We start from the raw sequence: 17,576 nt of genomic DNA, 5'->3' as shown, positions 1-17,576 counted from the left end.
CCTGTATTCTCTATATAAATCAGACAATCTATACATAAATACCGTTTGAGTTTTAAACCTACTTGACTTTCCCCGGTCCCTGTCCATAACCCTTGGTCTCCAGCTTTCGATAGAAGTTCCTCAGTTTAGCTTCAAAGTCTCGCTTGTAGGGAGCAGGAGCACGGGCATTGGCTCGCTGGGTGCCTGACATATAAGGGGGGTGTGGGGAGACCGGTAAAAAGACAAAGGCAGATCATTTGACAATGTAAATGTGGTATACAGACAAAAAAAAAGGGGGGAAACAGATAAAAAGAGATTGAGATAAATGACCCAAAGCGGAAATTGTCTTGAACCTGAGTGAGAGAACAGAGATCTGGAGTTTAACTCAGAATCTGAAAATGATGGCGCTGTATGCGGGTTAATCCTGGATTGTTGTTTTGTATCAGGCAGTTGTAGCTGTCACTAACACAACAACACACAGAGGCACATCTCTCCATGAAGGCTCAGTGTGGGAAGACGAGCAGTCACAGATAAACTCTGACAGCTGAAGAGAGGAGTGCGTGTTTGTGAGAGTATGTCCACTACTACTATTTAACCCAAATAATTATAGATATAAAAAATACATGTCTACTTGGTATGCAGCAATGTCAATTTGGCTAACTGGTTATGATGTATTTTAGTGAATTATCATTTCTGCTTGTTGGTGCTTTTCTCTGTTAAACTATTATGGAAATTATAATGACAGCTTATTAACATGTATATGGTCTTTGAAGGTTTTCAGGGACATGTGCATGTGTGTGTAGAGGCTTAGTTTAGATTCTCCTTAGATGCTGTAACAAGTCGCTACTTTTCTAAAGTTCCACAGAATATATTAACAAAAAACCAAGTAGCTCTGCATCATTTTAAATAAAAAAACATAAACTTCTGTACATCAAACATGGCACCATTTGCTCTATAATTGAATGTACTGCATATTGAATCAGTTCTCTCTGATGCAAAATAACAATATCTATCGGATAAAAGTACTTGTGCATTTATATTTAGAGTAGTCTTTTTTTATATCAACCTTACATCAACCTGTATTGTATATGAAATTGCCTCTTCTATTTGAAAAGCCAAATGTAAACCGAACCTCGTGGTGGAAGGCGTGACATTTAATAAAAAGAGAGAATTTAATAAAGGCCAGACAGGGTGCATCATGCCAATAAACCTGACCAGACAGAGCGAGACACACACTCACCGGGGGAGCTCTGAGGAGACGAGAGGCAGTAGCTCTGGTGAAGCAACGGAGGAACATATGACATCACCTCCTCCTCAAATAAGCTGAAAGAGAGGGAAGCACACACCCAGAACCGTCAGACATCTGACAACAGCATTAGCACAGGTGGATAAAATGAGAGAAAAAAAAGAATCTTATGACTTAAATCGATCTTGCATCAAATGAATGATGATATTGATTCATAAAACCCTAGATCAATCTTTTAATACATGCCTTCTCTCGTTGTTGATTGATGCTTTTGAGTCTTGCGTGGCATCAAGATCCACAGGAGGCACATGCAATCTGCTGAATAAAAAAATCCAGGAGCAGCTCTAAAGGCAGATGTCTGCTTTACTTTGGATGAAGGTGAACAGCTGGACTATATGTATTTACACTCAGCGGCCACTCCATTGGGCTCACCTTGATAGTACCGGGTTGGACCCCGTTCTGCCTTCAGAGCTGCCTTACTTCTCTGTGGCACAGACTCAACAAGGTGCTGGAAACATCCTTCAGAGATGTTGGTCCATATTGAACTGATGGCATCTGTCTGCTGCTCATCCACGAGGCCAATCTCTGGTTCCACCACATCCCAAAGGTGCTCCATAGGATTCAGATCTGGGGACTGTGGGTGCTATTTGAGAACAGTGACCTCATCGTCATGTTCAAGAAACCAGTAGGAGATGATTTGAGCTTTGTGACATGGAGCGACATCCTACTGGAAGTATCCATCAGAAGATGGGTTCACTGTGGTCAGAAAGGGATGGACATGGTCAGGTAGGCAGTAGCATTTAAACAAGGCTCAATCGGTACTAAGGGGCCCAAAGATAATATCCCCCACACCCTTACACCACCACCACCAGCTGGAACCGCTGGTAAAGGGCAGGATGGATCCCTGCTCTCATGTTCATCCATCTTCTCCCGCTTTTCCGTCAGGGTCGCAGAGGTAACAGCTCCAGCAGAGAGCCCCAAACTTTCCTTTCCCTGGCCACATCAACCAGCTCTGACTGGGGGATTCTAAGACGCTCCCAGGCCAGTGAAGAGATATAATCCCACCTGGTCCTAGGTCTACCCCTCGGTCTCTTCCCAGCTGGACGTGCCTGGAACACCTCCCTAGGGAGGCGCCCTGGTGGCATCCTCACTAGGTGCCCGAACCACCTCAACTGGCTCCTTTCAACGCTTAGGAGTAGCGGTTCTACTCCGAGTCCCTCCCGGATGACTGAACTTCTCACCTTATCCCTAAGGGAGATGCCAGCCACTCTGCGGAGAAATCCCATTTCGGCCGCTTGTATCCGCAGGTCGTTCTTTCGGTCATGACCCATCCTTCATGACCATAGGTGAGGGTAGGAACGAAGATGGCCCGGTAGACAGAGAGCTTTGCCTTCTGGCTCAGCTCTCTTTTCGTCACAACGGTGCGGTAAAGCGACTGCAGTACCGCTCCCGCTGCTCCGATTCTCCGGCCCATCTCACGCTCCATTGTTCCCTCACTCGACAACAAGACCCAGAGATACTTGAACTCCTTCACTTGGGGTAAGGCTTCATTCCCTACCTGGAGTGGACAGTCCATCAGTCTCCTGCTGAGAACCATGGCCTCAGATTTGGAGGTGCTGATCCTCATCCCAGCCGCTTCACACTCGCCCGCGAACCGATCCAGTGAGTGCTGAAGGTCACAGACCGATGAAGCCATTAGACCACATCATCTGCAAAAAGCAGTGGTGCAATCCTTAGCCCACCGAACTGCAGACCCCCTCCCCCACGAATACGCCTCAAAATCCTGTCCATGAATATCACAAACAGGATTGGTAACAAAGCGCAGCCCTGGCGGAGGCCAACCCTCACCGGAAATCGGTCCGACGTGCTACCGAGGACCCGGACACAGCTCTCGCTTTGAGAGTACAGAGATTGGATGGCCCTGAGTAGAGACCCCCTCACCCCATACTCCTGCAGCACCTCCCATAGTATCTCCCTGGGAACCCGGTCATATGCCTTCTCCAAATCCACAAAGCACATGTAGACCGGATGAGCATACTCCCAGCCCCCCTCCAGGATCCTTGCGAGTGAAAAGCTGGTCCGTCGTTCCACGACCAGGACGAAAACCGCATTGTTCCTCTTCAATCTGAGGTTCAACAATCGGCCAGACCCTCCTTTCCAGCACCTTAGAGTAAACTTTCCCGGGGAGGCTGAGTAATGTGATGCCTGTGTAATTGGCACACACCCTCTGATCCCCCTTTCTAAAAAGAGGAACAACCACCCCAGTCTGCCACGCAATGTTGATGAGACGTGTCAACCATGACAGTCCCTCAACACCCAGAGCCTTCAGCATTTCTGGGCGGATTCATCCACCCCCGGGGCTTTGCCACTGTGGAGCTGTTTAACTACCTCAGTGACTTCCCCCCGTGAGATTGGAATTGATCCCCCTTCATACTCCAGCTCCGCCTCTAACATAGAGGGCGGAGTTGTCGGATTCAGGAGTTCCTCAAAGTGTTCCTTCCACCGCCCTAACACACTATCAGTTGAGGTTAACAGCGTCCCATCCTTACTGTACACAGCTTGGATGGTTCCCTGCTTCCCCCTCCTGAGGTGTCGGACGGTCTTTCAGAACAACTTTGGTGCCGACCGAAAGTCCTTCTCCATGGCTTCTCCGAACTTCTCCCACACCCGCTGCTTTGCCTCTGCCACGGCTGAGGCTGCTGCCCTTCGGGCCCGTTGATACCTTGCAACTTCGTCAGGAGTACCCAGGGATAACATATCCCGGAAGGCCTCCTTCTTCAGTCGGACGGCTTCCCTGACCACCGGTGTCCACCAGGAGGTTCGAGGGTTTACCACCCCTTCAGGCACCTAAAACCTTGAGACCACAGCTCCCCGCCGCAGCTTCGGCAATTGAGGCTTTGAACACCGCCCACTCTGGTTCAATGTCCCCAGCCTCCACAGGGATGCCTGAAAAGCTCCGCCGGAGGTGTGAGTTGAAGGCCTCCTGGACTTGGGACTCCTCCAGACGTTCCCAGTTCACCCGCACTACACGTTTGGGCTTACCAGGTCTGTCCAGAGGCTTCCCCCACCACTCAACCCAACTCACCACCAGATGGAGATCAGTTGACAACTCCACCCCTCTCTTCACCAAGTGTCCAAAACATGCGGCCTCAGGTCCGATGATACGATAACAAAATCGATCATGGACCTTCTGCCTAGGGTGCTCTGGTACCACGTACACTTATGAGCATCCTTATGTTCGAACATGGTGTTTGTTATGGCCAATCCATGACTAGCACAGAAGTCCAGTAACAAACCACCACACGTTCAGATCAGGGGGGCCATTCCTCCCAATCACGCCCCTCCAAGTGTCTCCATCATTGCACACGTGTGCGTCTCCCAGCAAGACTAAGGAGTCCCCTTCAGGAGCCCCATACAGGACTTCTTTCAGGGTCTCCAAGAAGGCCGAATACTCTGAACTGCTGTTTGGTGCATAAGCACACACAACAGTCAGAGTTTTCCCCCCACTGACCCGCAGGCGTAGGGAGGCGACCCTCTCGTCCACTGGGGTAAACTCCAACAAAGCGGCACTCAACCGGGGGCTTGTGAGTATCCCCACACCCGCTCGGCACCTCACACCTTGGGCAACTCCGGAGAGGAATAGAGTCCAACCCCTATCCAGAAGTAAGGTTCCAGAGCCGACGCTGTGCGTAGAGGTGAGCCCCACCAGATCCAACTGGTAACGCTCCACCTACCGCACAAGCTCCGGCTCCTTCCCCCCCAGAGAGGTGACATCCCACGTCCCCAAAGCCAGCTTCTGTCGCCTGAGTCTGGTCCATCGAGACCCTCTGCTTTCACTGCCACCCTTCTGGCAGCGCACCCGACCCCATCGTGGTTTCCCGTAGGTGGTGGGCCCGCAGGACGGAGAAGCGGAGGTGTTGCCCACGTTGCTTCTTCGGGCTGTGCCCGGCCGGGCTCCGTGGCAAGACACTCGCTGACGAGTCCTCCTTCTGGGCCTGGCTCCAGAAGGAGACCCCGGGCTTCCTCCGGGCCGGGTATCCTCGCTTTCAAGTTTGTTTGTCATGAGGTCTTTTTGAACCATGCTCTCTCTCATGTTGTTTATGCCAAATTCTGACCCTACCGTTGCAGCAGAAATCGAGACTCATCAGATCTGGCAACATTTTTCCAATCTTCTATTGTCCGATTCTGGTGAGCCCCGTAGCCTCAGTTTCCTGTTCCTAGCTGACAACAGGGGCACCTGGTGTGGTCTTCTGCTGATGTAGCCCATCTTCTTCAAGGTACCTCGTGTTGTGGTTCAGAGAGGGTCTTCTATACCCTGGTTGTAACGAGTGGTTATTTGAGTTACTGTTGCCTTTCTATCATCTTGAACCAGTCTGGCCGCTCTCCACTGACCTCTGGCATCAAGGCATTTCCCCCAGATAACTGGACCCTTCTCTGTAAACCATAGAGATGGTTGTGAGAATCCCAGTAGATCAGCAGGTTCTGAAACACTCAGACCAGCCCGACTTGCAACAACAACAGAGCCCCGTTCAAAGTCACTTCACCTTTCCCCCGTTGTGATGGTCTGTCTGAACTTCACCAGGTCCTCTTTACCATGTGCACATGCTTAAATGCATTGAGTTGCTGCCTTGTGATTGGCTGGTAAGATACTGGTGACCAATAGTAGCTCACCTGCAGCCATACACAGTCACGCACATGTTCAGGCCTCACCTGAGCAGCATCACCAGGTCAGCATCGCTGGAGAGACGAGCAAGCCCTGTGACTCCCTCACTGCGAATAAACTGCACCTTCTCCCTGTGCGCACACACACACACACACACACACACACACACACACACACACACACACACACACACACACACACACACACACACACACACACACACACACACACACACACACACACACACACACACACACACAAGGGGGAAAACTGACACAATCCATTAGGGTGAAAGGTTAACTGTGTGTTCAGTTTGACTGATGATGATGATAATGGAGGTGTTGGGTGTAAACGAGAGTGAGAGAGAGAGAGAGAGAGAGAAAGAGAAAGGGAGAGAGAAAAGGAAACTATGACAGAAGGAGACAAGAGTGAGCGTCCTACTTGAGCGAGTGATTCCTGGCCAGCTCGGGTTGCCTTTCCTGCAGAATCTCAACAATGTTGGGTTGCCGCAGAAACGCCACTATCTTGTCGTTGTAGGCTGGAGGAACATGAAGGATGTGCATTTATCTCTGAGTCTAGCGTGTGTTTTAAACGTTATGCTTTGCTCATATTGCATGCGCCATGTGATGCTGCCTGACCTACCCACAGGCACCACATCGTGGTACTGACTTCGACTGGAGCCACTGAAGGTGCTGGATGGCCGGGGCATGACAGCGGGGTTGGTTTGACGGGAGTCGTCCACCACCTGTGGCAAAAGAATCAGAATCAGGAAGCATTAGTTCAGGTCGCATCCTAGTTCAGGAAACGCTCGGGATACCTGAACATTCTGCATGTTAACTCACTTAAAACCCATTTTCCATAGCATTCTTCATGCATACAGTAGATTAACAATGTCAACAAGCTGCCATTTGCGTTAGTTCATTTCAGTATAGTATGAAAAACAATGCTAGCTTGCATGCTGAGTTGAAGCTAGTTGGCTAACTTTAGCTTACTGGCTGGCTAACATTTACGCTGGCAATAACTAACCAACTGTCAGTGGATAGGTTAGCAGGATAGCTTTCCAAATTACTTCCCCAGCTGAAATGAGTTATAAACAGTACATTACATGTCACTTTTATCCAAAGCGACTTACACACACTCAATACTGTGGGCCATGCCCACAGGAGCAAGTGGGGGGGGGGGGGTCTTGCTAACTGGAAGCTATTCAGTACTATGGAGCCAATGGTCCAAAAACATCATTGAAACATTACAGAAAGTAACGTTATTCCACATATAATATCATGACAAGGGTTAAATGAAAGTTACATTTAGTACCTTTAAACAGTATACATAAATACATTTGTATTTTCCTGTAGTATTAGGGTTAGTTTTCAGGAGTCAGCTTTTCAAATATTCCCTGCTGCATTAAGATAAGATAAAATAAGTTTCACTTGTTTTTACAAGTTTTACAATGTTTGCGTTGCAGCAGCAAAATACAATACACAATACACATAGGAATAAAATAAAATAAAAAATAAACAATTCTAAAGAATGAACATCTTACAGAACCAATATAAATAAAAGTAAACCGGCTTTATATATATATGTATGCAGTAGAATATGAACATAAATAACAAGTGAACTGAGTGACAATTACACTATTGAAGTTACAAAATGTAACGCAGGATATTATTTACATTATAGTGCATTGTATGGATTATTAAATAAAGTATAAATGTATAGTGTAAAGTGACAGGTGAGAGTGAAGTGTTCCAGTTTACAGAGAGGCTATGGAGCAGTACAGAGTTATTGCAGTGGGCAGGAATGTTCTCCTGTATCTGCGCTGTCTGTCCAGCTGCAGGTGGAGAAGGTGGGTATGAAATGCGCAGATTTCTTAGAGGACAACTGTCCAAAATCCAAAAGTCTTTAAGAGGAAAGCTGAACCAAGTAATGTGAAGTCACTAAATATTTAAGAGACAAAAATGATATTGTCAATGGCCCCCACTGTCCGCTAATCATACTAAGGGAATCACTGTGATGCTGTTTGTAGAGCTTTAGAAGATGATTGGAGCCACTTTTCATTCTGGGATTACAGCAGGAAATCTTTAAGGACTATGCAGTAGGTTTAAAAGTTTGACTATAATGAATCTGTGTCAAATTACTGCCATTACGGTTTTAATTCCTGTCTGACTTGTATTGAAATGGGCCCTGCTATCCTTGCTTCATGGCTCCCCCTCAGTGACTGGCAGGATAACTTCCCTTCCCACAAAGCAGGAACTCACAAAACACTTTCCCCTTCAAAGTGGCCTCTACAAACATCGCTGTGTCTCCCCCATTATTAAGTTGACTCCAGGTGACAAGTGGTGCAGTCTCTCACCTCCCCAGCACTGTGGCTGCGCTGGCGGCTCAGGTGCTGGCGGTGGGCCAGCAGCCCAGTGGAGCGAGAACTCTGGAGGGGGAGCCGGGGGTCAATGAAGGTTGTGGAGCGACAGTTGTGGTCCACAAAGAAGGGCTGAGGATTGAGATGTAAACACCCACAGTCATGGATAGACTTAACACATCTTCATATGCAGTACTCAAAGTAAGGATCAATAACAACAACAGTAAAAACGAAAGGATAATTACTGGACACACAAGATAATGTGTGGTGATAATACATGGAAGGAAGTTATGTAATTATGCAACAAGAAAAAGCTATTCTCTTACACAGATTGGCGATACATTAAAGGTCCCCTATTATGCTAAATGCACTTTTTGATGTCTTTTATACATAAATATGTGTCCCCGGTGTGTAAGTAGACTCACAAAGTGTCAGAAAATACAACCCTCTCTCTTTTCCTCCTTACCCACATCTCTAAAAATGGAGGTACAAACGAGCTGATCCAGATTTGCCATTCTTATGATGTAATAAGGAAAATGTGAGCTGACTTTACATTGAACTCCTGGCAAAATCCCCCCCACGTGACACGTCCCAACCTATCATCCCCCATATACAGTCTGCGAGGTGAATCCCCTCTGTTTTGGAAGTAATATGGTCTGTGTTTACATTAGCAAGCATCGCTAACACTCAGAGCTAACGCTGTACCAGAGAGACTGTGTAATATAAAGGTCCTGTTCTTGTGGTAAACCGAGAGAGAAACGTTTGAGCTCCATACTGTTTCAGAGATAATGCTGGATGTGGTTTGGAACATAATATGGTGTTTAATCACGGCAGCGTTTAGCTGAGTTTCTCCCGGTACAAAACTCTCTTCAGAGGAGAGATCATGATGCTCCAAAGGGGCGTGGCCAGCAGCAGCTCCAAAGGGGCGTGGCCAACAGCAGCTAGTTCATTTAAAGCTACAGTCCCAGAATCAGCACTTCAGGAACAGGGCTGAGATAGAGGGGGATGAGGCATGCTACAATGGGGGATCTGTTTGGTATTTTGAGGGCAAGGAACAAACACTGGAATAAATATTATATATTCGGGTGCTGCTCGAAGTTAAAATCAAGCAACAATAAGATGGCTAATGAGGCGAGTCCTTGGAAGATCAAAGCAGGAAGACAGAACAGGCATTGTGCTGTGATGGTGTTCCCTTTTTATATTCACTTACAATTCACACACACACACACACACACACACACACACACACACACACACACACACACACACACACACACACACACACACACACACACACACACACACACACACACACACACACACACACACCTTCCCAGTATGGTCGTGCTTCATCTCCCAGCCCCGGGGCAGCTCCAGCTGTTTGTTGGAGAACATGTTGAGGAAGGTGACGAGGTCGCGGTTGTGCTGGTAGCGTTCAAAGTAATGAGCGTCCCGGCGCACCTTGCTGATCATGTGTTTCAGGCAGGTGTTGCTCGTAAACATGCGGTAGGCACTCTGAGCAGAGAGAAAAGGGGGGGGGGGGGGGATCAGAGACAAGAAGATAGATTTGGGGTCTTTTCCCTTCATTCACTCAAAATGCAAGACAATGTGGATTACATTATGTTGTTTCTTTTCATTCAACGAAATGTCCTGAATAATAAACGCTTAACGTACAAAATGACAGTATTATATGACGTGTGGGATCAGTGCTGCATACAGCAGGGTGTTAAAAAGACGCAAATTCAATCATTAAGGGGATGAATAACAAATTGAAACAAACTATTAATTAAATTATGGATTAATTTGTTTGTTCTTGTTTTGTAAACTAACTTATGAATTCCATTGTCTATATATGAGAAAGTTGTTGGTCCATGCCCAACAAACCATGAACCCAATCCATCTGCATGGCAAGGTCAAATAGAACATCAGTGAGAGGGCTGAGTGAGGGTAACTTCAGTGTGTCTGCTTGTATGTTGGGTCTGTGTGAGTGCCTCAGGGTCAGAGGTGGGGGCTGTGGTACTGACAGGGTTAGAATGCAGCACGGTGAAGAAGTCGGGGCTGCACAGGAACTTGGCGCTAGGGGACTGGAGCAGCAGGGAGAGCCGCGAGCGACCGCTGGAGTGAGCCACTGCACTTTCTCGCCGGTATTCTGCAAAACAAATCAACGCACTGGTCAAACCTGTAAACCACAGCAGTTTTTCAATGCTACTCCCACATATATAAAGATGACTCACCATAGTATTTCAAGAGCTGAATCATTTACAAGAGGTGAGTCATTCCATTGGGCAATAATGAGTGCAGCACTGTGGGAACTAACCTGTGATGTTTCAGTTTGTGTGTTTAAGGTCTAATGAAACCCACCAGTAATGGAGTGAGGCATCAGTTCACCCTCTGGTTCAGGAGGCAGGTCTACCGGGCTCTCCTCTGGCCGGTCACTGTTGGTGATGGTCCTCCTGATGCTCTGGTACCTGCGGTGCACAGCAGAGAGGAAGTTACTGCAGGGACATGACAGGTTTCCACTATTTTGGCATCAAATGCCAAAAGAGGTAACACAACTGGGATTTAGCATATGGAGCAATGATAAAAGCCCTTGCCTCTGCAGTATTACAAATCAGGGTCCAAGTTAACAAGCAATGAGAGAAAAAAAACACACCTGCTAGTACCGCTTATAGCCCATAAGAGAACTAAATGTGATTTATTTTTCAGTCAAATTGAAGAGGGATGAATCCAAAAGTTGATGGTGTTAGTCTAGTGGAAGAGGTTTTATGCTGTTTTAGTTACATTAGTTCAAAAACCTGAAGATTAAAAGAAAAGCTGTAGTCTGTTAAAGCCACTCCTGATGATGCAACCCCTGGTTCAGTGAGATATTGAATGTCTACCTAGATCTGAATAATAGGGTTACATTCACAAACACAATGGTTATGGCACCACAGTTCTCTTCACAAAGCCTACCTGCGGTTGAGCTGCTCCATCTGCTGGATGGAGTTGGAGCGGGTGAGGCCCTGTGGGGCAGGGGGTCCGGTGGGACGCTGCCATGTAGTGGTTCTGTTGACATGATCCACGAAGAAGATCCTGCCATGGCTGTCAATCCGAGCCTCCCAGTCTGGGAGGGTTAATCATAACAATACGCTTCAAAACAATGTGTCATGGAAGCCAACAATTAAAGACAACATCAACAAGGGAATCTAATGCTTATTCTACTTCTGGCTGGTATCTTAAACTCATCTTTGATCATGGAACTTTTACTGCTCACCTATTTATTGATACACTACAGTATGTGCATGCTGGTTCAAAATGAGCATGGACAACGCTAAGACAGGGATTCCCAAAGTGTAATGCGCAAGCTGCCACCAGGGGGTGCTCGAGATGAAACATGTAATGTATATGCTCGTAGCTCAGACAAATGCTAACATAAGAATGCTAACATCTTCAAAATGACATGCTAATGTTTAGCAAGTTTACTTTTTGTCCTGTTAGTACCATGAAGTATTAGGTTTGTGGTAAAAATAAATAAATAATAGAGCTGGGGGAATTAAGACTTTTAACAGTAAAAAAAAAAGCGATATAAAATATTAAAGCTGTATATTTTCCAGAAATGTTACATCTGAGATTAAAGTCACACATTGAAGAACATTTTTTTTTTTTAACATAAAACAGACAATTCTATTTTTCTTGCATTCTATTACTTTAATCTCAGAAAATAAATATGTTTTTCTTGTAAATCCACACATTTTATATTGGTAATACTGATGTTTTTTACGGAAAATACCACTCATTGAAACATTTGCTGTGAGACTGTTATACTTGTTTTGGTAATTTGGGATTCATTAATGTTAGTTACAGTTAGGATCATCAGTAGGACATGGGCACAAATACAATCACAGACGCATTATCACAAAGACACACTGCTACACACAGGCTGTTACATGTACAGTTACGATAGACAGTGCATGCAGACACACACACTCACTGGGAGGTAGAGGCTCGTCCACACGTTGGTATCGGTGGATGTCATGACGCACAGAGGGAAGTGAACGCACAGGATGGCCGTTAACGTGAGGGCCTGAACACAGAAAACATACAAAACACACTTATTTAAAAGATGAGGAAAAGAAGTGTGCAACTGTAAACCCAGCCATGACCCAAAGAAATTACCCTCCTCTAAAGATGAAGGCATGTTGATTACCTTCCTCTCCGTCTGTTTCTGTGGCTTGCTCTGAATCAGCAGATCCCGCCTCCTCCCGAGGTTTAGTCTCCTCCCCTTCCTGTGTTTCGGCCGCGCCCCCCGGCAGCCTGCAGGCTCAGCCTTCTAACACTGAGCTCCTCCCCCACCTGCTCGCTTACTGGGGGGGGCGCTCCTGCAGCCTCAGATGGAGCCACCTGCCCACCCCCTTCATCATCCACAGCTTGATTTGTAGGTGGGGTTCCCGAGACCACGTCTCCCCCTGGATCTATGGCCGTCTCTGCCCCCTCCTCTGCTTCCTACAAACATAAACAATTAAATTCTGTAAAAACAAAACACAACAAATTCCACAAAGAGGAGGGTTTCTAAAAAATGTCTCGTCACCCAGGACTGGGTTTCATATCGGGGCGGGGGGGGGGCAAAATCAAATTCTGCTTAGGGACCCCTAAAGGCTCGGGCCGGCACTGCACACCACTCTCCTTTCTGCACGGACTGTAAACATCGCGTCAAGATTAAAACAGTTTTATTAAAAACACAAGAAGCCACATAATATCCGGGGGGGGGGGGGGGGGGGTGATTAGTGAGTAACAAACGGTGAAGGGCAGAAAGTTTGATGCACATGTGATCCTCTTAATAACTTGTAATCACAACGGAACAGTTTGCAGAGCTGTCATTGGTTCAGATAAATCCAGCCGTGTGTCCCGCCTCTTTTAAACATCACTATTGCCAGAAATAAAATCCCCGGAGGGTACATCAGTGTATCCTTGTAGTGAAGTAGTGTGGGATCATGGGAGTTTATCAATGTAGTGAAATTCTCCTGCTTGGCAATTCTTTATTATTCATTGTTCAGGAGAAGGACTATACGCTTAGTATCCCCCCCCCCCCCCCCCCCCCAAGAGATAATGCTACACATTAAAAATGTGTTTGTCTAAATAGCTCAGCGGAAATAGGATGTAGAAATAGCAAAACAACATTTCAAGCAGAGATGCTAATCATTTTTGATCCGCTGGAGTCTCTGATCAAGGCATTCAGGAAGGTTCTACTGGGAGCCAAATGATTTGCAAACGTCTCCTCCTCTCCAAACCAAAAACATGTGAGTGAAACCGTTAGAACCATGACTAAAAAGGTTTCTTATGTTTTCCCTTATGTTAGCTGAGCTGTTTCTCTGAGGACTGAGGCATTTTAACTCGAAGATGTTACATGGTGGAGTGATGGTGCTACAGTTTAGTGTTATGGTGCAGTGTCCACAAACAGAGCCAGGGCTAGGACCTTGCGGGGAGTCAGTACAGAGTGTGCACTGTGGGGGCAGCAGGGACAGCAGTGGACTGTGGCTACACACTCCCTGAGAACTGTACGGTGACATTTGACAATAGCAATAATATCAAGAGACATGCACGGAGAGTCGATTGCTGGGCTGATGAGATAAGATAAGATTGATTTGATCGATACCAATTTGGGAAATGTTTATTTTCAAAAGCAGCATGTTAAAACAAGGCATTGTGAAAATGAAAGATCAAATAGCAAATAAAACGGAACTGAAAAATAAAATATCAACATATTGACAGTGAAGAACTCTGTAGGTCAGCGGTTTCCAAACTTTTTTTGCGGCGCACCCCCTTCTACGTCCCAACCGGGTTGACAGCGGCTGTCTTCTTCGACGTTTCTATCATAAACTAATAAATTATAGTTTTTTGATTTAAAATAAAAGGGATTACAAAGGAAATGTTTATTGTTCCTGTTTTTTATTGTAGCCTATGGAAAAATCCCACTTAAAAAAACAACACTGTGTAATATTTTTACACCAGACCACCATTACATTTTTCATCGCTTTGGGAATCACTGCTGTAGACGATCAATCAAATAAACGCTATGAAGGGCCACACTACAGCTAACAAATGTAAGTAGGATAAGGACCATGAACTCACCACAGCAGTTTTGGCTGTGATTGGACAGCTCTCTGATGACGATAAGACTGTCTGCGGGGCTGTTGCCATAGAGCAGGTGTCCATATCTGACGAGGGGTCTTCACCAGGGCCCCTCCCTTCCTCGTGCACTTCCCCCTCTAGCAAAGTATTATGGGACACGGCCTCCGTAAAAGGGGCTTCATCCACTTCGGAGAAGACGTCAGGCTCCAAAACATCCTCCAAGTCCAGCCCCATCTCGAGGGCCCCCTCTGCCTCAGGGGGCAGGTCTTCTGTCCCACCCGCCCCCCCAGGCTCCTCCTCCAGCACTGCAGGCTCCAGCTGATGCTGCTCCTGGTGGAACTCAGGGAAAGGGTCATCTTCATCTGGAGGCTCTCCATTCATCAGCAGCGGGGACAGCGGCATGGGGAAGACGTCGTTGGCCCCGGACCGATCGTCGTCCTCGTCTGAGTCGATGTGCAACATGGCGCTGAGTCTTGTGTGAGTGGGGAAGCTAGAGCGAAGTTTAGGTGAGGCTGCACCCAGGGGTCTTTCACCGGGGCCTTTGGGGGCCTCGATAGCAGCCAGGCCCTCACTGAGAGACCTCTGGAGCATTTCATGGCACGACAGGCTTTCATGCTCCACAAATCTGCTCTCGGCTCCCACCAGAGGCAGCTCCTTTTCTGGGTAAGCGGTGGCCCCAGCTTCCCACATGCCTTGGGAGCCCTGGGAGCCGGTAGGCGAAAGGCCCGAAGACACGACTCCTGGAAGATGATGGGGCAGGTCTTCATCATCGGATGGAGTCCCTGGAGCTCCATTCAAGGAGGAAATGCCGATGATAGACTCGGGGGAGGCCCCTGCATCAGGAACAAGATTCTGTTATCACAGGTCAATTTCAGAACATATATTCAGAAGAACTGATACAGGTTAAAGACAGGTTTACCATCAGGACCGGTCGATGTCAGTTCCACTTTGAACTGCAAATTGCCGCTTACGTGTTCAGTCGGCAGGCGGCGACACAGGGGGAAACTCACCGGCTGGACCCTGGAGCGCAGAGAGACAGACACACACCAGAACCAGAACCAGGTTTAACGCCAATTAGATTTAGACATACAGAACAAGGAATTTGCATTGGTGTATATGGAGCATACATAAGGAAGTTAAAAAAGATACATAAAATATGCTAACACCATAATATTTGTGACGTGTAAAGTTACTGAAAGGATTTCCCAACTTCTTCTAAACGGTCTCAGTGTAATACTGACGCCTCTGTACTGCAGGAGAGGGGACCATCAAGGATTATTGATTCCCTGATACCTTGGACACTTAACCCCAAAATGCTCCTGAAGGCATGTCTACAGGAGTGCTGGCCGGTATACCGTTTCATACAAAATACCGTGAACTTAATACCGTATCATATGAATTCTTCTGAACTTATGTCTGTATGGTTTTACCTACCCGGGGATTTTTTCGATGAGTCTCTGCACAGGGATGGTGAGCTGACCGAGGAAGCGTTTGATGATCGGTCGACTTTTTGCAAACTTGTCCTTCACCTCGATGTACAGGATGTCCGTCATCAGAGCCACAAATGTGTATTTCTGCAGAGGCACACACACACAGTCTGTAATGAGGCTCAACACACTCGGACCAATGGATTATTTTCACTTTTCCCCAATATCTCACTCCATTTCCGTCACTTTATGTAGGTACTGAAAGTAAGTAAGCATAAAAAGATCATAATGAGAAATAGTGAGGCTCCCAACCCAGTGTGCTTTGCACTGAGATATGCATCTTATGAAGAAATGCAGCATGGAAGAACACATTCACCACCAGTGCAGAGACCCCCTCCCCTCTTTCCTGTATACAGTTAACACTGTTCAAATAATGCATAGTAGAATGAGCACAGCTAGGTAGGATATGAAAGCTCATTGTTATTACCATGAGCTGTTACGGTAATCAGATTACATTTGTCTGTAACACAGTACTGTTGGTTCAGCAGTAATCACATTACAGTTACTAAGCTGGAACTGATCTTGTTACTTGCGTTACTTTAAGGTCTTTAATAGGGGTGGGGAAAATAATCGATACAGCATAGTATTGTGATACTTTGCGTGGTGATATTGTATCGACACATGGACGCCAAGTATCGATATTGTACTATAAACTATTCATATTGCAAATCTAAATGAAAGTTTTTGGTAACAATTGCTTTTTCAATCCACTACATGGTGCTGAGCTTTCTGCTGTGCAGTCATGGCCATGGGTAAGTCAGTGGGATTGGCAGGAGGTTAGTCAAAACCAAGATGGAGTCAGTGGACAAGGAAATCAGAAATGCACCATATCGCAGTATATCGTATCGCAATACTTAGGATATCGTAGAATCGCAATATTATCGTATCGTGGGGACTTTGGTGATTCCGACGCCCAGTCTTCAACTATCTGCATAACGGGAGGACAGAATAATAAATCAAACATCCCTTTTCTCTTGTCCTACACTCACTAGTTCAGGGAGGAGGAGACGGAGCAGAGGTAAACAGGTAAAGGAAATGATGCTTGTGTCCACTGTGGACTCGCCATCGTTCAGAAACGTTGAACAAGATACAGGTAACGGGGGGGGCGGCCGCCATCACACAGGAACACTTTTGCAAGCTAACTGGACCAGAGTTCTGATGGAAACTGAGCTACACAAGGCTGATGTTCAAACAGAGAGCATAAGCAGAGGTCTGTGATCAGAAGGGTTTGTGCTGACATGGGATAAATGATGTTTAACTTTATATTATTATTTGTCATTTGATTTATGCAGCAGCTCAGGTGAGGCTATTGAGTAATCCAAAAGCAATGAAATTAGTAGAGTTACTAAGTAAAGTAATGCATTACTTCTTTTGAGTCACTACCCCAACACTGACCATGAGGGAGGACTTTGCATGGCTAATTTTCTGTAAACGGTGTATCAGGACGTGAGCTAGCTAGCCAATCAGCGCAATTTGGGAGGCAAAGCCGAGGCTGGAGCAGGCAGACGCTGGGGGGACCCCCAAACAACGAGATGTGGTGCAGTGTAGCAGCGTCACCTCTCCATGCCAGGTGGGGTTGGTGGTGTTAGCAATGATAGCTGATCGCCGCTCCTGTCCGTGGTGGCTAAAGATAGGGAAGACGCTTCTCTTCCCCGGGTGGATGGACATCTTCAGGTAAGGGTCCGGATTGAAAAACATTCCTTTCTTCAGGCCACTGGCACGAAGATCTACAAC

At 46.6% G+C, this 17,576-nt stretch overlaps 1 protein-coding gene across 1 annotated transcript in view; it reads right to left on the bottom strand.

Annotated features, from left to right (window-relative positions):
- The window catches only part of hecw2a (HECT, C2 and WW domain containing E3 ubiquitin protein ligase 2a), a 61,853-nt gene that overhangs the window by 24,103 nt on the left and 20,174 nt on the right, over window positions 1–17,576 (bottom strand). Inside the window, 17 exon segments of the mRNA XM_063887007.1 lie at window positions 63–183; window positions 1,220–1,302; window positions 5,936–6,019; window positions 6,330–6,426; window positions 6,531–6,633; window positions 8,245–8,379; window positions 9,577–9,762; window positions 10,272–10,396; window positions 10,609–10,715; window positions 11,200–11,350; window positions 12,218–12,310; window positions 12,434–12,515; window positions 12,517–12,729; window positions 14,356–15,188; window positions 15,275–15,375; window positions 15,790–15,929; window positions 17,400–17,569. Coding sequence (XP_063743077.1) covers window positions 63–183; window positions 1,220–1,302; window positions 5,936–6,019; window positions 6,330–6,426; window positions 6,531–6,633; window positions 8,245–8,379; window positions 9,577–9,762; window positions 10,272–10,396; window positions 10,609–10,715; window positions 11,200–11,350; window positions 12,218–12,310; window positions 12,434–12,515; window positions 12,517–12,729; window positions 14,356–15,188; window positions 15,275–15,375; window positions 15,790–15,929; window positions 17,400–17,569 — 2,824 coding nt within the window.

The sequence above is a fragment of the Eleginops maclovinus genome, chromosome 7 (genome assembly GCF_036324505.1).
Source record: "Eleginops maclovinus isolate JMC-PN-2008 ecotype Puerto Natales chromosome 7, JC_Emac_rtc_rv5, whole genome shotgun sequence".
Lineage (NCBI taxonomy): Eukaryota > Metazoa > Chordata > Actinopteri > Perciformes > Eleginopidae > Eleginops > Eleginops maclovinus.
Note: the sequence above shows the minus strand (reverse complement) of the source record. Positions and strands in the feature narration are given on the sequence as shown.